Source organism: Gallus gallus, chromosome 5 (genome assembly GCF_016699485.2).
Source record: "Gallus gallus isolate bGalGal1 chromosome 5, bGalGal1.mat.broiler.GRCg7b, whole genome shotgun sequence".
Taxonomy (NCBI): Eukaryota; Metazoa; Chordata; class Aves; order Galliformes; family Phasianidae; genus Gallus; species Gallus gallus.
In genome coordinates this window covers 33,437,813-33,463,022 of record NC_052536.1, presented here as the reverse complement: position 1 = coordinate 33,463,022, position 25,210 = coordinate 33,437,813, and the positions used below count along the sequence as shown (strand labels likewise).

The 25,210-nt window shown below is 38.2% G+C and overlaps 1 protein-coding gene and 1 long non-coding RNA gene across 7 annotated transcripts in view; one reads left to right on the top strand and one right to left on the bottom strand.

Annotated features, from left to right (window-relative positions):
• Nucleotides 1-21,519, bottom strand: part of LOC101747910 — a 145,970-nt gene extending 124,451 nt beyond the window's left edge. Inside the window, exons 1-2 of one of the 2 annotated variants that reach the window (XR_212399.5) lie at nt 20,203-21,519; nt 15,839-17,309 (exon numbers count right to left, since the gene is read on the bottom strand). This is a non-coding gene — a long non-coding RNA (uncharacterized LOC101747910). Of the gene's footprint in view, nt 1-15,838; nt 17,310-20,202 lie in introns of those variants that run through there. The other variant, XR_005860596.2, reaches the window with a different exon arrangement.
• A 47-nt stretch (nt 21,520-21,566) lies between these two features.
• The window catches only part of PRKD1 (protein kinase D1), a 114,655-nt gene continuing 111,011 nt past the window's right edge, over nt 21,567-25,210 (top strand). For 3 of the 5 annotated variants that reach the window (NM_001397204.1, NM_001397203.1, NM_001031201.2), the window contains exon 1: nt 21,567-22,051. In NM_001397204.1, the coding sequence (NP_001384133.1) occupies nt 21,851-22,051 (201 nt within the window). In that variant the 5' untranslated portion in view covers nt 21,567-21,850. Of the gene's footprint in view, nt 22,052-22,623; nt 23,082-25,210 lie in introns of those variants that run through there. The other 2 variants (NM_001397205.1, XM_015287359.4) reach the window with 2 other exon arrangements.

Genomic DNA, 25,210 nt, shown 5'->3' with positions numbered 1-25,210 from the left:
CCAGCACTGACTTGACTAATGATGTGAGGTCAGTAATATCTGAAACACATTTTTTCTTTGGATTTTTCAAAATAAAAAGTAATCTACAGAACAGTCTCTGATTTCCTGGAAAAAGCTAAACCTGCAATTTAGAGCTGAATCAAACCTTCAGTGCAAGATACATTGTATCCTTTTTAACATGTCATTCAGGTATCCCTTGTCACAAGCAAAAAATTAACCATGTGACCGAGCGCATGTTTCAACAACCTTTACAAAGATACTAGCATTACAGTTCCCTATGGCAAACAACCAAATGCAGCACATCACAAAATTCACATTCTCTCCCTTTCTAATTACTTCACTTAAGCATGCATGTACTTTTTGATATCCCAGTGATGCATATTTAGAATTTAAGTCCCTGAAGTATTGCTCTGAGCTAAAACAAATTGGAAAATATGTTTATTGTTGATTCTGGTTTAATTAGTATGATCTAAAAACATTTCGGCAGAGACTTGTTCTCTATCTCTACCTATGCCAAACCTAGTTATCAGACGTACGTGTATGGAATCCATCTTATTCTACTGCTAACATAGCAAGAGTCTGAATTTAAAATGGTTATAAATTCTGTGCTTGCTAAAGCAAAAGTATGTCAAAGTTTGGGCAGATGCAGCATGTAACCTATCCGCTCCTTGTTGGTTGGCCCTTCCAACTGCAGTTGTGAAATATATTTATTGTAATAAGGTACCTGAATCATCATCTTTGATCCTGAAAATGGTTCTTACTGAGAATAAATCCTATTATGAAGAACATCTTTTAATCAGAATTTTGAAACACTTATGAAATTAGCAAAGTCTTCAGTACTTGTCCATGGGATCAAATATACTATACATAAACACCATATAAATCTGCCAAAAGATATAAATCTGAACAACAAAACTTGTTTTTTTCCTAGACACATATTATTCTTTTAATAAGGACCTGGCTCATTTTCAGCCTCATCTTTTTGTTAAGGCAGAACTGAAAGCAAAAGCCTTGAAAGTAGTTAGAAAAACAGTGTAATCACAAAGATACCATTATCCTGTCTCTTGTAGCTTTTATATTTGACCTTCTCAAAGCTATGGACAGCAAATTACTCATTTGATACCTGAGCTGCATAAAGAAGATTGAAATCTGGGCTATTAACGATCTTTTCACTCTGTTTGGGATATTCTTGGTAAGAGCTCATGTGTAGTACAGGTGCTGGCTGTCTACATTATTTCTAGGCCCCCAACAAAATATAGAGATGGGAAGTGTCATTTATCCTGGATACACTAATGCTGAAAGAAATCTTATTACTGTATGAAAGCTGCTTGAAAGGAGGAAATGGTTTTCTAGGAGACCAGATACATTTTGGAGAAAAAATTTGAGGTCCTTTTCCATAATTTTTATAGTAAGCGGACCACATTGCTAGATGTCATGAATGAATAATAAACTAAAGTGAAATAGACATTTTTACTGCCGATTAAGGTGATGATTAATTACAGAATAGACAAATAAATTGTTTATTCAAAACAAGATTATGCAAACAGTATTTCATCCCTAGTCTTTGCAAAGTACTTTAAACTTAGACTAAATCTATATGACAAAAGAGCACTACTTCTCATTTGACTAAAAGCACAAAGCAATTTTTTAACTTTGGTTTGTCACTCCTTGGTAGAACTTCTTGAAACACCTGGGGATAGGAAAAACATCCTCATCACAGATGGTAAAATGTTGGAGCATATGAAAGATATACTGCCATGCTCAAAGCCGAATGTGTGTGGGAGATCTAGGAATTCATTTGAGCATACAGGCTTCATGCAGTAATAAAAACATAACCACCTTCCTTCTTCCTGCTTCTCTCCCTATGCCCTTTTGTTAAGCAGGTATGGTTAACAGGCCACAGTCTGATTTGAGATATTGATTCCTCCAATCTACTCCTCACATCTGTTATATGCAAGGTTCTCATTAATTTATGACTTTCTGGATGATTACCTAACCCTCTAGGGAATACTTAAAAAATAACATTTCTTCCCTTCCCTTCCCTTCCCTTCCCTTCCCTTCCCTTCCCTTCCCTTCCCTTCCCTTCCCTTCCCGTTTTTTTTTTTTTTTTTTTTTTTTTTTGCTTTGTTTTAAATCAAGCAGTCTTAGCTTAAAGTCCCTTTTGTATTTTCACAGAATCGAAGAATCATGAGGGTTGGAAGGGACCTCTGGAGATCACCTAATTCAACCCCGCTGCTAAAGCAGGTTCATAATTTTCATAAAACTTCATTTTTAGAAATGTCTTCAGTCAAAACCAGGGAAATGAGTCAGGCAATGCAGGTAGCAGAGATCTCAGCAGTTTGCTCTTAAGGTTCCTCCAAACTTTTCAGCTTTTAAAAACAGATCTTACATTCCAACAAATGCATAGTTCCTTCTGGTAGGAAAGCTTGAGGAATAAATCACAGTTCAACTGCTTCTCTGAGTTCTCACCAAGATTTAACACATAAAATCTACACAAAAACACCCCGAAGTGTCTTTTCACTAATTGAAATGGATACAGGAAAGTCCTGTTTCACTGCCCCAAATTCCTTCTCCAACAAAATAAGTTTAGCATTAAAAACCCCTGTGCTATGTGGATAGTTACTTATTTACAACATTGAATTGCTAAGTACTGATAGACAAACACCAAAAATAAAAAGAAACCTAAAATAAAATCCCCTCCATGATAAAAGCAACCTCAACAAATCCTTCTTTTATTTAACTGAAAGGTACAGTAACTTAGCAAACCTAATTTGTAGAATCACAGTGTTAAAGGGGGCAGCATACACACAAAACTCCAGTTTCTTACCATACTCTTTTAAATCAATTTTTGTCTAGCATCTATACCTAAAGTTACTATAGAAAAGAAGCTGAGATACCAAAAAAGTAAAGAAACTACACTAATTAAAACTAAATCAAAACCGGCTTACACATTTTAGGCTAGTTTAGTTTCTGAGAAAAGGAAGTTCGTATACATTAAGTCAATGAATTCTTATTTTCTTTTGCATCTCTTCTGATTTTAATGAAATCTAACTGTTAAGACTTCTGCATGCTTAGGAGAATCCCACATAGAAGTCCATGAACAAAAATCAATTTCAGAGGGCAAAGAGGTTACAAAATCTTAAAGTAACTTTTGGGGAAAATCAGTCAAGCAAAGAGTGATGAGACTTTTTTCTATCAGGTGGCAGCAGATGAACATCTGTGAAGAAGCCAATAGCACCAAGCAAAACACAGAAGTTTACCGACATAATGTAAAAGAGCAATTCTGATGGGGAAATATAGAATGAGCATATGTCTGCTCCACATGGATATTAAACTTTGGATGACATTTTCTTTAGAAAAGAAAAACATCTTTTAATATTTCCTCTTCTACTGTGGACTATCTGCTACCCTGTTTGTAATAATTTGCGAATCATCCTTCAGGCACCACTTAACCTATCTAAATGCAAAGAAATGAATCTGGAATACTATCAAAGCAGAAACTGAATAAAAAAGAGCCATTCTGCTTCAGCAGCAACATAAGAGACCTGGTTTTGATTATGCATGTGAAGTGTTTAATTTAAACTGCTAATGGTTAACCATGTCTGGCCTAAAGCAATGTAAATCTAGGAAAAAAATACATAAACAAAAGCCCCACCACCTCCCTTTAATTCCTTCTTCTCTACAGTCAGAGAGAGAGGGGAAAACATAATTTTCTGGAAGATATGAATATTGCTTATGTGAGATTTCTTTTATCAAGAATGTGCAGAGAAAGAAGGTAAAAACTTTGCAGCTCATACTGAAAAGCCTAGTGGTAAAATGAGAGTATCTCTCAATTAGACAGATTTTGTCAGGGAAGCATATAGTTACCTATATACTCCAAAAGTCTCTACGAAAGTAATGCCTCCTATATATTTCCATGGAAACGACAACAGATACAAGGAGCACAATTACGCTATTTGATAGAGAAAATTATCAGCTAAAAACAGTATTTTTTCAACGTAGTCACCACCATTAGCTATGCATTTTCACCAGCAATAAGCAAGAGCCTGCAAGCTACACTTGTGAAAATCTGCACTAGCAGAGGTGATCCACAATTTCCACTGTTAAAACACCACTGACTGCCTCACTGCTCACATCCACTGTTTGGTCTTCATAAACATTCAAAAAGTGTCAGTGAGTGTCAAGGGATACAATTTCTTCTACATGAAGGAACTGAAATCCACACTTTCACTACATATGCACTTCTATGTCAGAAGTCTTTTTGTAAGAGTGCCCAACGTCTGTCTCTCATGTTGTAGGTGAACATAAGAAAACAGGAGGCATTACTTTCAGTGCAGCCCTCAGAAAAAGCATTTATTAAAACTGTCTTAGATGCATAGGGATTTTAATATGTCTAGGTGTATATAGTCAGCTTTGCTCAGAGGAAACCCAGTCTCAGCATAAAGCCAACTCCATTTTCCAAGTTAAGTGAATTTGCCTTTATTCAAAAGTATTTTTAAATATTTTATTAATAAAATAAACTAACAAAATATACTTGCCTTGCATAATGAATAAGCTTTTTTTACTAAGCATAAAACTATTTCTACATTTAAATTTTTCAATAGAATCTCATTTAATGAAAGAGAAATTCTTCTTTTTATACAGCTTTCAAAAATTTCCAGAAACGTTCTGGTTTTCAACTTGACATTTGATCAGCTAGAAAGATGGGAAAATGCCAGTGTAATATACCTACCATAGTAAATCAATTTTGTATTTAACATTATAGGATCCAGACATTGTGTACCCTTCCATAATCAAACTAGTTTATGTATGGTTCAAATAGAAGACAAATGTTCAAGATCTTTGCCTAAAGCATTTGTATTTCCCAATGAAAGCAACTGTAGTCAAGGTTGCCTGTTTTTGACATACATAATTCCTATCCCAGTCCAAAAAAAAAAAAAAAAGAAGAAATCGAAGTTTAGACTTAAAATCCCTGTATGGACCTAGTCATTCCTCCTCTAGAGAAGTGATAAAAAGTCCTACTACATGTTAACAAACTAGCAGAAAACAAAGAATGCATGCATAATTTCCGGCTTAGCAACAGTTCTAGAAAAGGATAACAACTATAGTCATACTTCATTCAGAATGTAATGTGAGATTATCAAATAAAGGGAAATAAAACTGATGCCAAATAGTATCCAGTAGTAAATGGTATCCAATATTATAATCTTGTAATTGTGCATTCCCAGGTCTGAAAAGGTTTATTTCCACAATGGTCTCCTAGGAATCAAGAAATACTCCCCTGATGACAACTGCTGACTTCCTTCGTTTTTCTTTTTGCCCTGTCTTGCTTTGTTTAACAATAGCTTTTCAAAGCTAAATGTGCACTTACATATACACTTTACTGTGATGGAAACCTAGCTTATCGAAGAACCTACATTATCCTCTGCTGTTAATATACCAATAAAATTCTGTTTCTCACACCAAAGTGGATTCTGTTGCATTTAATACAAACTTTGGAATTCATATCACATAGCAGCCATAACTAACCATTAATTTCTTTTCTTTCTGTTGCCAAGGACTTTGTATTACTAAACCAAATCAAATAATACCTAAGACAGACTTTCCCAAATCCCGTAGCAGCATAATAATAAATCTGTTCTGTTTTAAGTCACTTTGATTTTTATCAGCCCAAGTAACCATGCTGCAATTAAATTATTGTGGTTTATGGGGCCGGGAGAGGGAGTCAAGAAGAGGTGAAAATGGACCTAAAATAATTTACCCATCTCTTAACTGTGTGCCCCATGCTAACAAGAAAATAAAAACAAACTTTAAAGCAATAGTGCCCATTTCACACATAAGGTGTGTTTTTAAAAAGACTGTAACCATTCTTTCCCAAAGAAGTATATACGTTAGTTTCTGGAAAACTCTTTGTCCATATACATTTCACCCTATTCTGAAGGCAAGTTGTACAGTTAAAAAAAAATCAATGGCTATAAGGAATGGGGTAGAAGAACAAGGAAATGTTTTTCTAACACTGGATTCTTAGTACTGTTTTTGGTTTTACTGTGGGTTAATAAAAAAATCGATGAAAGTTGTTGAAGTGTTAAGAAGTTGTTAATTTGTAAAACTTCCACTTCTAATAAAGCTATAAATGAAATAATACTGGCTAGAGTTCTCTCTCTCTCTCTTTTTTTTCTTTCTATCTTTTTCTGGAAAGATTTAATAAAGTAGAAGGACGTTATTTTAGGCTGAACAGTTAATACAGTTTAACTGCACTGTCCTTGTACTTCCAGTAGATGGCAGGTACAGTACTTTCAACTTCTTAAAACTCATCAAAACTTTCTTATTAAAAAAAGAAACCAAACAATAAGATGCTAATATCTGAGAAATTTTGTTTTAGTAATGCATTCTTCCTATATGTATGCATTTTTATATTTAACGTACTTACAGAAAACATGCCAAGATGAGGGATGCTCAACAGAAAAATATTAAATAATTTTAAAAAGTATAAAGTAATAAAAATAGAGCTCACTGAACAACACTCACAGAGAATAGGATTGCTGAAGATAGAGTAAAGTAAAATAGAAAGGATAAATGATAAGCTTAAAACAGAAATTTAAAATAATAAACTTTGTATTTCTTTCTTTCTTTCTTTTTTTCCTAATAAATCTTTTTTCCTAAGGCAAGGAATATTTTTTTCCAAAAACAAACATTCAGTTTTATCATGTAACACTGAATAATTGAGAACCATGAAGTGACAGTCAATGACAAATTCAGATTGCACCAGTAAGGCTATTTGTGAAACTGAGCTCAAACCCCTGGTTGTATACAAGGAAATTATGCATTGTTCTGGTTTTGGCTTTGTTTCACCAGCTCCTTCAGTGGTTCACAGTTTAGACACCTGAATCCCTTTTTCTAATTTCATTATTTCTCCTGGACTCATGTGCGATGGTCCATCATTCCTCCCCTCACCCCAAGTTCTAAGATCTAGCTTGAATGAGATAATTTCTTTGTTTATATTGTTCAGAAATCATAAAATAAAGTATTATATCCAGTCATGAAAAGACTGACAGACGATCATGAATACATCAATATCTACTATGCTTGTCAGTCCAGTGCCTAATACTGACTCTGTGTTAACAGAGAAGCTCATGCAAAGAAGCCTGACTTCTGCCATGTACTCTAAAGTTTGCATGCTCAGTCTCGCTGTGAAAATGGCAGAAGACCAACTTTGTGTGAAATAAGAGGTGTGAGAGATGAAAACAGTGATGGAATCTCCTCTGAGCATTATGAAGCTTATACTGAGCATAGACAAACTGACGTGTTCTGAAGGTCTGTTACTTGAACAAATTTTGGTACTTTAAGAAAATGGAAGCGCTTCTTATGAAAAAAAAAAAAGCTGCCAAACCTCATTCATAAACATGTAAATTGTAGATTTTTTTAAGGAAAAGAGCAAAAAGTTTTATATGTTGATATACTGCCCTTAGTTTCATTCTTTTAAACCATGTAATTATTTTTGGCAAAATTAAAACATAATGTAAAATTTTAAAATATTCTCATACAGGTGACAATAACAAAGGATTTCAGTGAAATTGGTAGATTAATGTTGTAAGCAACATAATTAATCTGAAAAAGCAGGAAACAGGTGGTGAAAACACTTCTGCATTTAATATATATTTATGCATAGCACATGTGGTAACAATTGTCATTCAGAAAAAAAAGTGGTCTTCGTACATTCTCCAGTGTTTCATCTGTTCTCTGCCCAGTTCCATTGTTAGCATATGTGATATTATCTTGCTTTGTCTACTGCATTCAAGTAATAGTTTGGATCACAAGAGTTGGGGATTGGTTTGAGTAGGAGGGGGAATTTTTAGTGAGGCTAACTATTTCTTTAATGTAATCTCATATATTTATTAAAAAAAACTAAATAAATCTCTTCCTAAACACAGGAAGAAAAAAAAAAGAGAAATTATCTTTGTATATGTTGCCATGCCTCAGTTAGCAATGAGAAGGAAAAGCTTCTCTCATGCTTTATTCTTTCTTTGAAGATCATGTTTCCAGTGGGGTCTTTTTTTGTTGTTGTTCTTGTTTTGAATTTTGCAGCATTTCATTCTTTGTGATATTTTTTTGCTGTTTTCCTCTCAGACACTTGCAATATAATCTCTTCACTCATCTACCTTAAGACACATTTTTGTTAAAAGCATCGAGAGGTTTCCTACGATTATAAACCTCCTATAAAAAATGGAGACCGTAATAATAAATAACCTGATCTGTTTAAAGTCTTTAGGCTATAGCCAGTTTCAGTGTAGAAATAAGAACTGAGTCATTGATAATTAAAGCTTTTTAAAAAGTGGGACATTTTTAGATTAAAAAATTGAGTTTTCATAGTTAATTAGGAAATCTAATCAATTCTTATTTAATTGGCTTGCTGCATATAGGTTACACACATAAATGCTGTGCAAGATAAGAAAATGGCAATGGTAAGTTCCATGCAAATGTGAAAAGGACAATTATCATTCTGGATAATAAATACAGTTAATGCTGATGAATAAACATCATTTTTCATTACCACTGAGTGGAACTATTAACCTCAGTCACCTTCTATATTTTTGGTGACTTCTTTTCACATAGGAAAACTAATCTTTCCCTGAGAATACAGAAAAAAAAAAAGGTAAGCAATGAAAGACTAAAAGAATCCAGGAAGTAGGCCAAAATAAACAGTATTCACTACTTAACGATATTGCAAGACTTTGTCAGCCTGATTCAGTCCAGAGTCCTGAAACTATTCCCTGTGAACATATTTCTGTTAAAAAAAAAAAAAAAAGATAGGGAAGAGAGAATGGAGTTGTAACATGGCACTCTGTAGTCAGTTTACTTCACAAGTGTTGAAGGCTGGTTGAGAAAGTGGAAAATTTTTGAAGCTCTTGTCACATGCTCCAAATATGTCAAACAAATCTAGAACTAAAACTCCAAATGTGTATTTAAGGACAACGCTACATAACAATAACTTTTTTTTACACCTTTCTTGCAGCATGGTAGCAGCGACTATATCCTGAATGCTCTTTCTTCGTTTCTCACAAGCTACTAAGCAATATTCTCGAAGAATTAACTTCCATAGCAGTTTTTTATTCATTTTTACACTTCCACTCAGCAGGACCACTACAAAGAAAATTTTCTGCAAAGCAAATCCACAAAATATACCACCAATATACAAAGCAGCAGGCCTCTAAAAGGATTCACTGTAGCACATGATAAAGATTAGTCAAAAGGGATATACTGTGCATTTCATGTTCAGTTTAAATATTCTGCTATGTTGAATCACTGTTTAAAACAAACAAGCAAACAAATAAACACACATACAAAAAAAAAGAAAAAAAAGAATAAAAGTATTTAAATATCATGATAGTAATATGAAGTTCCTGAAAACAAGAAAAAATGAAACAGAAAAGATGCTGCTTGTTTACTTCTACAACCTGCACTGAGGAAATGCCTTGTATTTCCAGCAGCCTAGGGGCAAAAAGACATAAAATAAATTACAGCTCCAAATCCCAAATCCCTTCAAATCATGACTGTCAGTGTTTTCACTCAGCTTAATGAGAAGCTGTACAAACAACTGTATTATCCTCTTTCCTATGGCACATTCAGTTCATTCTTGTTTCGTCACCTTCTCTGTCAGCAGAGGATACTAACTTCTCTTTCTTTCCTCCAAACAAGATAAACTCTAACTGGAATATCTCAAGCTGCTGCTCACATGTGTTGGGAGCCTGTCTTGACATGGTGAGATTTGCTCCTTGTCTGGCAACAATTACAGGTGGAGAATATCCCCACCTCTGGGGCTCTCAAGTGGCCCAGGCTTTCATGTTCGCTTGCACATATCAAAAGCAAGTTTCCTGTTCTTTAGAGGCTTAAGCCAAAAAGCTAATCACCAACACATGCATGGAAGTGGGAGCCATTAGTCTTGGGAAATTAAGTCGCGGAATTGTGACATAAAAAATTTGAAGTAGACGTTTACTGGAATTTTCAGGATCATTATTTGGAATACAGCAGCTCTCTCGCTGAAGTGGAGAGTGTGGCTGCATTACTACGTTCATTTTGAAACACTATCAAAACTTTTTAAAAGCTTTACTACTGGCACAAGCCCTGCAATAAGTGAAGATGAACACAGGCCTGGAGAGCACAGTTCAGAGTTCCTGCACAGACAGCAGAGAGAGAAGACGCTCCAGAAGGTGATTCCGTTCACACAGCCTGCACAGGTGCATATTCCTCACAATGGAGTGTGTAAGGAACCTCAAATAGTTCATTTATAGGAGCCTTTGCTCCTTTAAGTACTTCAGGCTTTAAGACACATGGGGTCCATCTGGACTTAATAGATAAGAGGCTTTCTAGTTCTATGAATACAGAAAGTTTGGGAAGCAGGATATAAACTCCTCCAGCACTAGTGTGGATCAGATGGAGGATTTTGAAAGAAAAAAATAAAAAAGACAAACTAGCTTAACGCGCAAAGATGTAGATACCTGGGATCTTAATAATCCAATTCTTCCTGAAGTCACCGTCAATCCATTTTTGCTATACAGAAGTATCCAAAAAGATTAAATTATAAATTAATTACTTGCAAGATAAAGGAAAAAGGAGCATTTCTCCTCTTCCGCTAGAGCGTAGTAAGTTGTACATGGGTCATAGTACTCCAAGAAAAATCTGGACTCTGCAGTTTTTGCACACAAACTTATCCATTATTTTTTATTCACCTCATTATGATACATTTAATTCACTTTTTTTTTTTTTTTTTTTTTTTTGTCCAGGTCCTCTAGTTTCCCTGCCTTCTTGCAATAAAGCATGCTTTCAAATTCTGTTGTTTCTATTAGAATCTTATGTGAGAGAACGAGATGTGAGAATTTGCTCTATCAGATAATGATATTGCACTCTTTGTATCTGTTGATCCGCTGTATTTTCCATGGAAATAAGTAGCAGTCATTAGTTTCAGAGTGACCTACATAGTTTCTGTGGAAATAGGTGGCATTACTTCTGGAGTGATCTATGTATTTACAAGGCCTCAAAGTTCTTATTTCTTATGATTACAGAAGGATAAGCTGAAATGTATGAATTCTTTTTTTTTTTTTGGGGGGGGGGGGGAAGGGAGATGGGGGGTTGTTTTCTTTTATAGAAGGATTTCACTCTTTGGAAATATCTTTAAGCAGGTGACAGTTAACTCCAACCCATTCTTTGGCCAGTAATTATTTTCAAGATTTGTTGGTTATTCTCTTTTTACTTTTAACATTGTTTTTACTTGTTTTCAATGACTATTTATCATTAACAGATACTAAAATATACTATCTAAACTTATTGCTTAGGTGTAAGATATAATTTGAGCCATAATTATGTTAATTTATTGTTATTTTTACTACATGAACATTTATATGACTGTGATTGTTGAAGTTTAATGAATTCTTGTGAACATTTTTGCAGTAAAATACATAGCACTGGGAAAAAAAGCATAATATATATGCATATGAGTGAAAATTCATATATTTAAAGTTTCAAATATATGTAAGGACAATTTTTGAATTCAAATATTTCTGTAGAATGTTCAAAGATATACTGCCATGAATACATTGTAAAAATATTTGAATCCATGTGAAAAATACTGTAAAAATCAATGTAATCATGCAGATTCAGCTACTTTGGAAACGTATTTTCAAAATATTATAAATCTCTCTCTTCTACGAATAGAGTTTTGCAGGATAATATGAATATCAGGGTATTCCTATCCCTACAAGTAAGTGTTACTGTATTCCTGAGAGAAATAAGGGAAGCAGTCTCAGACAAGCAAAGCAAGAGCGGAGCTTTGCCAGGAGACACTGCAGTTACAACAACTGAACTTCATCCCAGGCAGAATAAACTTTTGACAGAGTTCTTGGGGAAATGTTGAACATCTATCTTTACGAACAGTGTACAGGAGAAACAATCTAAGCGATCTTATTTCAAGAAGCACTTCATGAGTGTTAACTATAGAATTTGGAGCTTAATCCAGCTTCTTACCATATATTCAACATAAAGATTTAATCTAATCTAGTGTTATGGATGAATATTCAAGTGTGCCAGAGTTGGGAAATCCAAAATGCAGATTCTCACAGTCGCTGGTATTGAGTTCCCTTTTAGAGATGTAAAAATATAGTAGAGCAATGCTGTGAGAATATGTTGCTTTGGCTGTGATGTAGTTAAGCGACAGCTGCTGTGAAAAATAAAAAATTCAATTTCCTAACTTCTGCAGATTGTCCACATCCTCTTGATTTAACATAAATATTTGCAATGAATATAATATTTGGCATTCCATGCTGAATTGTTTTGGCTTTTCGAAAAACGGATGATTTTTCATTTGAAAGCATGTATGAAATCCAGTAACTACTGATTCAGTTTAATGAAGTGCTTTCAACACTTCAAATCTTAAAAGATAGTGATATCTGATATTTTCAGATCATGATTTGTATGTTTTGCCTATTTCAAAACATCTCAAAATGTAGCATGCTCAAAACTTTACCCCCAAACCCTCGGGGAGAGGAGGTCAGCTGAAACCAGAAAAAAGCATTTTCTGATCATTTGCTCCCCTCTTTTCCCTCCACAGTCTCTGATGTGGTTCCAGTACAGTTTTCTACCAGTAACATTTTCAAGTGTTCACACAGAGGTACCATTTCCTTGATGAATTGTATGAGTTGTGAAAATTAACTGAACAAATTTGACTATTCTGGTGAATACTGAGAAGGAAGAACATGATGAGGACCAGATGCAGTGGTCTACAAAGCATAAAGATCAATCATCCTAATATTAAAGATGTGAGTCACTGGAGTGCTGATAAATATAATTAACTATTTTCTAGACCACATCACCTGAGATTAGGTCAAAGTAATATAAACCAGCTGTTCCATGATCTTCTGACCTCAACTGTCACTGCTGTAATTAATATTGACCAGCCTCGCAGGACCACCTAGGATTTTAATGAATCAAGATTTACATAAATGCCTGCTCTTTTCTGCATCTGGGAGGATTTTCATATTTCTGTGTCTTAAAAGAAAAATGTATCAAACTCTGTAAAACTATTATTTCATCAAATTTCTGCCAACAAATCAGATTTATGAAAGACTTGGAATACATTTATCTGGATATTTATAAAGAACTCTCCACAGTGACACATGCTCAAGTCTGAACTGAAAGAAGCAGTTGGAGTTTTCCTCCAACATATATATGCATTCACAGATACAGGCTCAGTCTCCTTCTCAGTGGAGAGCATACCCCTGCTTTTTTGTCAGGCTGGGCTATATATAAGATAGAAATTCTTCACTGTGAGGTTGTTGAGACACTGGGACAGGATTCCCAGAGAGGTTGTGGGTGCTTCTTCCCTGAGGGTGCTCAAGGCCAGGCTGGATGGGGCTTTGAGCTACCTGGTCTACTGGGAGGTGCCTATGGCAGGGGGGTGTAACAGGATGATCTCTGAGGTCCCTTCCAACTCAAACCATTCTCTGATTCTATGTTATATTTGTTTCCACAAAGTACCAGGAATTACACTTGTGTTTCAGTCCATGACCCTCAGTATTTCTGCTGTTTTGCAAAGCTTTTGCATAAAAATACTTAGAAAACAGCTAGGCATTTAGATAGCATGGGATGAAGACTTGAAAAAAAGTCTAAAATAGATTGGTATTCTGATACCCGCAGGTTAGGCAGTGGAAAAGCACTGGCTTGTGTCCTTAGCAAAGATGTGTTCTTCAAGTAGGTCTGAATAACATGAAGAAAATGGATATAAATATGTATATTATTTTTTTAGGATTACTGAAAATGAGTCCTTGTCCTGACCCATAACTACAATGTGAAAATAATGTGTTGGCAAAAGGGCAAAAAATATTCAAAAAGTGTAGAGCACATAAGCTGGATATAACAAAGTTATATTATCCAGCCACATCACAGAAAAACTTGAACATAAATATACAGATTGTCCCATTACGGTCCTTTTGAAAGCAAAATCCCTTTTTAAGCCATACAATTTGAATAATTTAGCAGTTGCAGAATTACACGTGTTTTGTATTCATAAGGCATGAAAACTAACTATAACTTCACAAGGATTATTGAAGACTCTCATTAGTGAGGATAAATAATACAAGAAAATGTTAAGTCCTCCTCTGTGCTTTATGCCCCAGTGTTTGCTACAATTAGCCCTTTGGAACAAATAATATTTAATAAATAAACAATGTATTATTATGTCAGTGTAATGGAGAACTATTCACCATAGCATCAATTTTCTGAAAGTACAGCATTGTCTCTCATGGTGTCTTTGCTATTAGGGGTCTTACTCTTCAGTTGGATCTTTGTGCTCACAATGAATCCAGTAGAGCTATTTGCTACTCTCAATACCTATACAATCAGATTTGGTTCAAAACTTGGAATACCAATATATATACATATATATATATGTATATATACATACACATATATAGTATATGTATTAAATACTATATATATAGTATTTAAGAAACAAAGTAGTCTATAAGTGGCTAGAAAGATATATACTTCCAATAGCTTGATACTCACAAAAAGGACAATTTTAAATCTCTTTTTCTTTCCTAGTTCAGGAAGTAGTAGAAAATGGTTGATCAGATATTAATTAACAAATAAGAAACATATCTACAATTAGTCCTAGATGGGATAGTTCAGAGACAAATATATTTTCATATCTTTACAACATAGACTCAGAATGTTACCTGATACTTTTATGCTGAGCCTAATAAAGTCATAAAAATGTACTTCTTTCAGAAAGTCATACAATTGTGCTTGTAAGACAGCCTCATATGAAGTCCTCCACTTTGAAATATTCCAAGGGACGAGATTAAAAAAATGTACATTTTTTCTTTAAATTTGATTTCAACCTGGTATTTTAAGTCATTTTTTTATCCCAAAAATATCATTTATTCTTGGTAATATTTAGCATGCTCAAGAGCAGATTAATTGTAATATTCACAACTTTTTGTTTGTTTCTGCCTAATATCACACTTTTATATTCTCTTATATTGCTGAAGGACACTATTCTAATGAAGTTATTTTAAAGACTCTCTTAGTATGCTTCATTGTGTCAAGACCCATTAAATTTAAGTAGAATCAAACACAGCTAATCTGTCTTCCTACTCTGTCTTATGGTTTCATTGTTTATATAACCAAGGATGACAAAGCTGCAGCACTATATAGGGCTTCATACTGAGATGTTTGTCTTCTAAGGCATGGAAAAGCTATACTTCTATTTTCTGGATTAAGCCTAAATTGTGGTTTAAATGAAAGGCATTTTCTTTTATTACTTAAAAATATTCTCAGCAAGTAAGTCATCTTTATGTTCAGAAAGTAACTGCAAATGAAAGAAAAATACAGTTCTAATTATCTGAAAACCCAACCTACTGAAATGGTGAGTTATGGGGAAACTTTAAATTCTGAATATTTTCAGGTAAAAAAAAAAAAAAAATTACATGCAATTGTAGAACTCCCAGCAATAAATGCCATCTCTTCTCCTTCTCCTTTCCTGCAAAACTTTCCTCTTTCTATTATAACCTTTCTCACTCAGGCAGGTTCCTTGGTATCCTTTGCACCATCTCCTTTCCTTACCCCTCTCCCCTCCCATGTAAAATAAGAGGTTCCCCCATTATTCTTAGCTCTCACAATTTCATGCAGCGAAACCAATGCAGCAGTAGTAACCAAGTCCAGTAAACAGTAAAAGATCAATGACAATTTAGGCAAGAAATCTATTGAATTCCCTGTTTCAGTGTGTAGTCTCTCTCACCTCATTAAATCACTACAGGTATGAAAAGTTTCACAGAATTAAGGAACAGTGTTTATCAATTGTTTTATTGCTATTGTCTCAGTAATCCCTTGCAGGTGTTATCTGGGCCTGCCTGTAGTCCTTGTATTCATGCAGCAATCATTAATAATTTAGGTTAACCACAGTTTAATTTATTCAAATTATATTGCACATCAAAATAAAACCACATAAAAGTACAGTAATACTAACTGTAGTGGAACTAACCAATCTGCCAAGCTCAATTAGCATCACTTTAAACACCAGAGCAGAAAGTCAGCAGTCATTACAGAAATTTCTAGCTCCTGGATAAATTACTAGCTCAATTTTAAAACCGCCTGTAACCTTGTATACTTTCTATCCTACCAGATATTTCTTATATCATAAATAAGACTCTGACATCCTTACTTATTATCTGCTACTCTGCATGTCCACTACTTTGACGTGTTCCATAAGATTTAGTGAGAACTGCTGATGGATAGCTAGCAGCTTTTACCTCTTTTTTTTTTTTGTTCTATCTATCTGCTCACAGAAATAGTGTGACACCCATTCCTACAGGTCAAAATCATGCATAAATCACAACATACATATCTGACCCTGCATGGACAGTATCCCAGGATCTGGATTATTTATTGAACTGCCAAAAAGTGTCAGTGGAAATGACACGTAGGCCTGGACAGCAGCCACACAAAAAAAATATTAGTGTTAAGAAATGATATAACAGGTTCCTGATGTGTAAAAGATCAAGGTTTGGTAAACTGGTTATGCTCATATGTATTAATAAATGAACAGTACTTCAAGAAGTTTAATAAAAAATACATTTAACTGAGATACGATACAACTGGTTTTCAGTAACATGCATATTTTACTAACAGAAAGAATTAGCAATGTAATTTAAAAGAAAATTATCAAAATATACAAAACAGGCTAGCTTCATGTTGATTAACTATTCCCAGCTATATAGTGAACATCATATAATCATTTCTAAAGAGGAAGCAGTTCTATAGGTGATCATAAAGTCTGTCTATCAGACCTAGAAATTTGAGATCACAGCAGCCCAGAAATCTATAGAATTGTATTGTACTGACACTGAGGAGATTGTTTAGTGTAACAGTGCTTTGTAAGCAACAAAAAAGTGGTCTTTGTAGAAAATGCCAAGAAAATGCCACCCGCAATGCCAAGATAGCCATGTTTATCTGATCATACCAGTTATTCTATTGCCAAGCCATAGGAAACGTCCTCAAAACATACTCTGGGATAAATGGAGCCTGTCCTGACCCAGCATTTTTCAAGTATAGTTAGGTCAGTTTGAGAGCATGTAGAAAAAAAGAAAAGAAAGCAACAAAAAATCTCAAACCTCCTATATCAGTACACTATTTTCTCAAGCAAAAGAATCAGAGTATGTAGATGAGAGCTTTATACTACAGTCTTCCAGATCCTGTTTTGCCCTTGAGCTTTTAATGGACTATCATCTGGATGGAAGTCCGTATGTCAAGAAGATGAACTGTTGAAAAAAAACAGCATTAAAATGACAAATGAAAGCAGTAAGCCTATAGGGGTGTGGTCCAGGAACATGTAAGAGTAAAGGAAAGGCCAGGAAACAGAAGCACTGTAATAGCAGAATGCAAAAGTGGAAATCAGACTCATTCAGCAATAAAAATATCTTTGCCCACTTTAACATTCGATGTTGTATGGGAACTGTTGAATCACGGCCTGAACCTCTGATTGACCACCTGAGGCGAGCGCTGAGTCAGCTGCAGGGGCACAGGTGAACACAATTTCACCTGAGTGACCAGAGGGGGTGGAGCCTGGCTCCACCCCGCCTAGACACCATTTAAGGGCTGACTCCCAAGGAGGAAGGATCTTTAGCTGGAGATCACTTCTCTTGGAGCCCTTCTGTGAGCCCAGGATACAGGTAAGCTCTTTATTTCATTACTCCTTTGTAATGCAATAATCTCTCTGGTCCTATACCTATTTACCTTATAATCTGTATACCTGTTTGCCATACAGATGTGTTCCTGCAGATTGAGGAGGTAAACTGCCAAAGATTAAAAAAAAAAAAACTGCATTATATTTACAATGCCCTGAATAACAAGCTGTTCCACAGGTACCTGCTTGGTGGGGACAAGCAATTGGAAAAAAGGGTTTATAAGAGTGTATTTTCTTCTTGGACAGATGGTGTTCCTTCTGAGGTAGAAGAGGAGCATTTATTATGAGAGAAAAAAAAAGATGGCTGTCTCTATCTTTGAGTTCATGTGTGCTGTCACAGGAAACAAAACCTGCCTGCTATTTTTGGGTACTATTAAGTGCATAACAGGAGGTCAAATGCCTTCCACTCTCTTCTTGTGGAAGAAAGAAGTTACCACTGTATTAAGCCTAAAAGTCTTAGAGTAAACAGTTTGAATTTGAAAACATTCAAAAGATTATTTACCACTTCCTTTTCTTACTCAAATAATTTTCACAGTTAAAAATTTGAGCATTATTTCCTGTATCACTTTCCTTACAGCTTCTATAGATTGTTTCTTCATAGTCCTTTCTCTGCTTTTTTTTCCTTGCTAAGATGCACTATACTACTGGCTATACTGCCAAACAACATATTTTCAAAGTACCAGTCCCAGAACTGGAAATTGTATTCTACTATTAGTCTAACAAAGCCAATAGTAATAATCTGATAGTAATCACCTGTGTTCTACTCTCTGGGTAAACACATCAGATTTATTTTAGGTCAAATATATTGACTTATATGTTAGACATCGAGCATTGACAATGCTTCTCTGTTTTTGAGGCACATCCTGCATTATATTTTCCTAGGTGATTGAGCTTAGATTAAAAAAAAGTAAAAATTAAAACACATACACTGAATAATTATGTTAAAGAGCAGAAAGATACACAATCCATTGTTCAGAAAGGGACAGTCATATCAAAGGTAGAGAAAAACAAAGGAGGGGATGATTCTTATTCTCAGTGGATAGAACAGAATTCTATCTATACAGTGTCAGATGATGAAAGAAGTTTCAGAATGGGACTTAAGTGGAGGGTCAAGTGTACAGTCTGAGTTTACAAAAATCACTATCTACCCTTCCTATCATAATAATTCAGAACAATTAGAAGTAATATTACAACAGCTTGTAATAACTCTATAAGCAACACAGTGCACATGTGCAGGAAAAGTTTTGTCTCAAGAACTACTGAAATCTTGTCCAGCATATGCTACAAACAGGTAAGGCTCTGTACCTTGAGGACAGCTGGGAAAGGTTCTCATAATTTGATTTTAGTGATAGTCCTCTGCTGACTGCTCTTTTCCTGTAAATAGCTAGATGCATAGGCTGCGTAGCCATGTGAGGCAAACTCATTTTTTTTTCCCTTAAGTTAATGTCCTGCCTAGTCAATTGGTACACTTATAGTTAAATCTAAACACTCAGTTTTTTTCCAAATCTGCCAGTATAGATGAGCTCAGCCAGGCACGCACACCACATCAGGTAACAGGGAAGAGCACAGGATGTCCCCCTCCCTGACATCAGTGCAGTAATTCTCTCATTGGAAGGCTCACAAAATAAATGACATTTCAGGCACTACAGTGGGTGGGGTTGTACTCAGGATCACATCATATGATTTCACTAAATCCTTTTATAAATACTGTTTGAATATGACTGGCTGACAGCACTGGAGAACTCCTGTCCTCACCTACTCTGATTACAAAGGTGTACTTTGCAGGGCAGATATGCCAAGTGAGCAAGACAAAAACCTAGAACTTTTAAAAACCACTACCATCTTTCCTTTTGAAGAAAACATTGCAACCATGTCAGCACAGAGTACGTGGATCTGCATGCAATGACCGAAGAGACATTGCTAGATTTCCAGAGGTAACAAAAACATGAATGTGAAATTCTCAGCACTGCTACTGTGTAATAATTTTCTGATACAAATTACAATACTGTTACCTTGCCCACTATGGCTGCTGTTGAGTGCTACTCAGTTATTTTGAGATGCAGAAGAGCTGTAACACTGCACAAAGCTAACTACATGCACAGCGTCATGTTTTCCACTCTTTCCTTTGAAAGCCAATGCCATTGCGTGACTCATGGTGTGAAAGGCTCAGTTAGGTGGCCATATAATTAAACACAGAAAGGCCAGGAGAAAGGAGGGCAACTCAACACCTCTATTGCCATCAGAGCACAACTGTTTTTGCCACAGTGAGCTGTAAGGAAGAAGCACTCTGATAGCAGCTGATGACACTTATGGTACTTTACTGCATTCAAGGATCACCTGGACAATGAACCAATGTAGCAGGAAATTCTAATATGCTGCTTTCAACAATGGATATGTGGACTGAGAAGTGGGAACTTGAGTGCTCAGAAAAATCTTACACCCGCTACCTGATGTGGCTCTGGCCTTACCTTTGCATTTGAACTTCTGGCAGTCCTTCAGAGATGGCATTTTGACCTCATGCTCTTCCTTTTGTGGATGCGCATACAGACCTCATGCTCTTTCTGTGCTGATTCCTGTATAGGACAGTTGGCTGGACCACAGGATTATGAGAAGCTTGTAGTAGTTGTCCTCAGCAGGCTTTGACAGGGGAGTGCAAATGTGCATACTCCAAAACAGAAATGTCTAGTACATTGGAAGCTGTGAGGAAACAGACCATCATAATGGTAACCTGCACCAGCTGGGGTACAATGCTGTGCTGCAACTGACCTGCTCCTACAGAAATGCTGCAGGCAATGACAGCAGTATGGTTTACAGCAGTAAAGGCAATGGATGCACTTGAAGATGATTATTACTCCTAATGTGATAAGAAAAAGTCAGCAGGGGAAGCTAGGAATCATCTTAATCTACAGTGCTGTCCATTTCATTAGGTTTGGCATTCTGTAGAAGATTTAGATCAAAATGCAACGACTTTAGTCAGAAAATTTGCTTAAGAATAAATGGGTTCAAAAATACTGACAGCAAGGTGCTGCATGTGTGTACAAAGCTCAGCTGGGAAGTAAGCTGACCACAGTAAAAACATGTCCTTAAGAACCAGCTCATCAAAATGAAATAGTACTGCAGCTGCATGTTTGGTCAGAAAAGCAGTTTGTAAAGAAACAAGTGGTGAATTTCATCAACTTTGATCGCCTCCTCACATTCACTCAGTGCCGCCATCTTCTCGGGTGCAGTAAGAGCTGCTTTAAGTACCTCTGGTACCTAAAATGTAAATATTCTTGTCCACACTGACTTAACAGATTTCCAAGTGGAGATTATGTTGCTGTTTTTGTTGTTTGTTTTTAAGTTTAAATGTTGCCTGCCATCGGTGCTACTTCTACAGACGTGTGAGACTTGCACTGATCCTGAAAGTCAGGAGGAATAGCTCGTTCCCGCGCTGAGGAGGCCAGGAGCGCCTCAGCACCAACCGCAGCTGTTTATCGCGGCTACGGAGCTGGCTGTCCCTCGTTCCTCCTGCCCTGCACTGAAAACTCTCCGTGCTGCCTACAAACCGGAGGTTCCTCGGGCTCTACCTCCTCCTGCGGCCCGGAAAGGCGTCCCGGGGAAGGCACGAAGGCTGCTTAGACGGTTTTATCCAGCGGAGGCGGGAGGGGAAGGGGATGCTCTTCCCTCCACAGCTCCGGTACCCGTTGGTCCCCAGCACACGTCACGAGAATACCCCCGTGCCCGCGAAGCCGAGCTCAGTCCTGGCCGCGGCCGCCGTGTGGTAGAGAAACGGCGCGGCGCAGCACGGCCCAGCTGAGGGCGCGGCCCGTCCCGCCCCCGCGCCGTGCACAGCGCCAACAGCCGGAGCGACGGCACCACCTCGGCGGCGCCGGGCCCTGCTCCCTCCTCGCGCCTCTCCTCTCTCGCCGCCTTTTCCTGTCTGCATCCTCTCCGGTCCTCCGCCCCTATTCCCCCCCCCCTCGCCATTTTCACTCGGGAGCAACTCGACCGGGACTTCCCTGAAACTTCGCGAAGAAACTCGCCCGGCGCCTTCGGGGCGGCCGCGAACTTTTCACCGCGGCGTCCGCGTCTCTGTCTCCTTCCCCGGCCCCGCGGCGCCCCGGCAGGCTGGTCCCGATGAGCGCTCCTCCGCTGCTCCGCCCGCCTAGCCCGCTGCCGCCGCCCGGGGCTGCTGCTGCTGCCGCTGCTGGCGGCGGCGTCGCCTTCCACCTCCAGATCGGGCTGAGCCGGGAGCCCGTGCTGTTGCTGCAGGACTCCTCAGGGGACTTCAGCCTGGCCCACGTCCGGGAGATGGCTTGTTCCATCGTCGACCAGAAGGTGAGGAGCGATGCCCCCAGTCGTCCCCCCCCCCCCCCCGCCTCCTCCCCGCCATCCCACGGCCGCTGTGGCGGCGAACTTTTCTGTCCCGGCCTGCCGGCGACTTGGCTCGGTGCTAGAGCACCGAGCGCAACTTTCCGGCCCTCCTCCTCCTCCGCCGCCCGTCCTGGCTCCTTCCCTGCCCGGCTCCTCTCCTTCTCGGGTTCCCCGGCTGCGGGCGGGATGCTCGCCCGTCGTCTCCGCTCAGTTTGTTGGCCAGCGCTCGCTGCGCTAAGTGCCGCGTAGGAACCGGCCCCCGGGTCGCTGCGGCTGTTCCCGGTGCTGCGGGAGGGGGAGGGGGGCGAAACCTGTCACCGCGGCGCCCGGGGCAGCTCTTGTCCCAGCCTCGGCCGGGAGAGGTAGAAACTTTCCACTGGAAGGGAAAAAAAAAAAAAAAAAAAAAAAAAGGCAAACATCAACAAGGAAAGACCAGCATTCACAGCGGCGCAGCGCCCGCTCGATACCGGGGCAGGGCAGCCCGGCTCCCGCGTCCCGCCGCCGCCTAAGGCGGGGCCGGGGGCGCCGCTCGGGCCGGTGACGCGCGGCGGGGTTCGGGAAGCGCCCCAGCGCCGCTCCTCCGGCGGCCGGGTGGGGGTCTCCGATTGGGCTGGCGCCGAGCGCGAGCCTGGAGCTGGCAGGTGGCCCCGGCGCGGGAAGAGGCCGAGACTCAGAGGAGCAGCCGGGCTCGGCCTCGCTGCAGGCAGCAGCTCGGAGCAGAATGCCGTCGGGCAGAGGGCTGTAGGAGTCGCGGAGCGCTCGGGGCTCCGCTCCGCCAGCGTCTGCGCGCCCCTTCTGCTGCCCGGCGCCGTCTCCTTTTTCTGCGTTGTATAAAATGTTGCACTGTCCCAGTGCTTCTTGAGTGAAGGACCAGAGTGCCTCAGGATGTTTGCAAGACATTACAAGAACAAGACCAAACTCAACCAACCAAAACTTAGACATCCAGGATTGTTACAACGCAGAAAGTTGTGGATCGTTCCTTGTTTTTACTGAGGTAGTATATTTTCCAGCAGCATGCTTTTTTTTTTGTTTTTTTTTTTTGTTTTTTCTTTTTTTTTTTTTTTGTTTTGAAGTCACAGTTGTGCTCCATTTGTGTTTGCAAAGTCTGTCCTCAGAACTTCACTGAAAGCGGAATTTCCCTTTTTTTGAAGAGCACCTAATAAAACATTTTCAAAGAAGTGTTAAACACAACTTCTAAATTCTGTGTCCCCTGTAGCTTAAGAAGTGACCTGCACTGCTAAACCAAACTGAGGAAAGACACAGCTGTTCTTTAACATTGCCATATTGGCTATGAGGCTGAAACTTGTTGCTTGGTCACAGAGGTCAGACACAGCTTAACCAATGCATAGCACTTCGCCATTCACGTGTTACTGTGCTTGCAGGAGTGGAAACACGTTAAGATCATTGCATGCATTGTTAATGTATTTGTGCTTGAGGAAAGCACTAATTTCATGGCATTATAATAAGATCTAGTCTAATCTTTCATACTTCCTAACAATTTCCTAACTTCCTAACAATGCAGCATTGTCTAAAGAAAGCCAAATGCTTTGGCTTTTCCTCCCAGAGTCAGGCTGAAGTCAGAACTGACATAACAGTGTTGAACACTTTAATTTGTTGGACAGTACAAACGAGAAAAGCATGTACCAACTTTTCTTCACAACATGCCCAAGTGAGGAGCTTTCCTCTCGGTACAATTTCTCATTGCCCCAGCTCCTGCTTTCCTGAGGCTGGCGAGAAGAATGTGGCTGAAAGAAGGGGATGATGAGGAGGTCAAGAGCTTTTTTGTTTGTTTGTTTGGTGGTGGTTTTTGTTTTGTTTTGTTTTGTTGTTTTACTCCTTGGATGGTGGCCTGCAGTTCCTGCTCTTTGCAGGTTAATTTGTATGTTATTTAGTCCTGAGAATTTGTGTTTTAAATCTGTAAGCGTTTCTGTTGTCATGAGTTCTGCCACTCACTGTTACAGTGTTGTAGAGGGACTGTTTGCATGTGCAGAGTTACTCTGCATCCTGGCAGAAACTTGTTTGAAAAATGGCCTGGGATCAGATAGCTCTGAGGTAACACCTCCTGTGTGCTGGAGATTGATGATGTTTTCTCTCCCTGAAGTGATCTAAAGTGCTGCTTACTCACAATTTAATGTGAAAGATCTATTTGTTCACCGCCATTGTGCAGGAGGTGATACTGTAACAAATACCTTAATAAAATAGCATGCTATTTCCAAGGTTCCTTGGGTCTGTATAGGAGGTGGGCAATGTCTGCCACCTGACTGTTGTACTAAGGCCACAGTTTGATCTGGGCTGTTTAAGCAGCATATCAGGATGAAAACTGTGATTTTTGTGGTTTTTTTCTTCAGCTTTCCTGTTAGATCATTAGTATCAACTCTGTCTCTGTGGTGAAACTGTTAAATATTTAAGCATGCAACTTTATTTGTAGGATTGTGGCAGCTCCTCCTCAGTATCAGTGTCAGATGATCTGTTTACAGAGAGTCTCTCCCATGCTGATGTGGGTATACTTGAGTGAAGACATTTATGGCCTTTAGTCTGCACAGATTTATTGGCTGAACTTAGTGCTCAGTGCACAGAACTTAGATTAAATGAAACTGGGGTTCTCAGAGTGTGCAGCATTGAACATATGTAGTCCCGAGTAGGGTATGAATATCGAGGGTGTGTGTATGTATATTTGTACATGTGTGTCTGTCTTTGTGCGTATTTATCTATCTTTGTAAATATGAAACCACAGTATGTAGTTATATCTTGGTTGTGGCTTTATATATAACCAATAAATGTATGTATGCATGAATAAAAAAGTTTTGCTATGTATAAAAGTTTATATTTATATATAAGCATGAATTTGCATGTATTTACACTAGTGGACTTTAAATGGCACCTGAAGTGCGAAGGTTAGGTTTTCTACTTCCGTTAGAGAATATAATTACATAATAGATCTAATATATATGATGTGAAAAACAGCATGAGCAAAAGAGTGAATTTTTTTTTTCCACCATCCATGAGAGGCATTCCTTCAGGAATATCATGCTGGGATAGTTGTAAATGAATTTTCATAACAAATCTGAAGATGAAATGGTTTGTGTGAGTTAAGGATATAAACACATTTAATTCTGTTAAGAG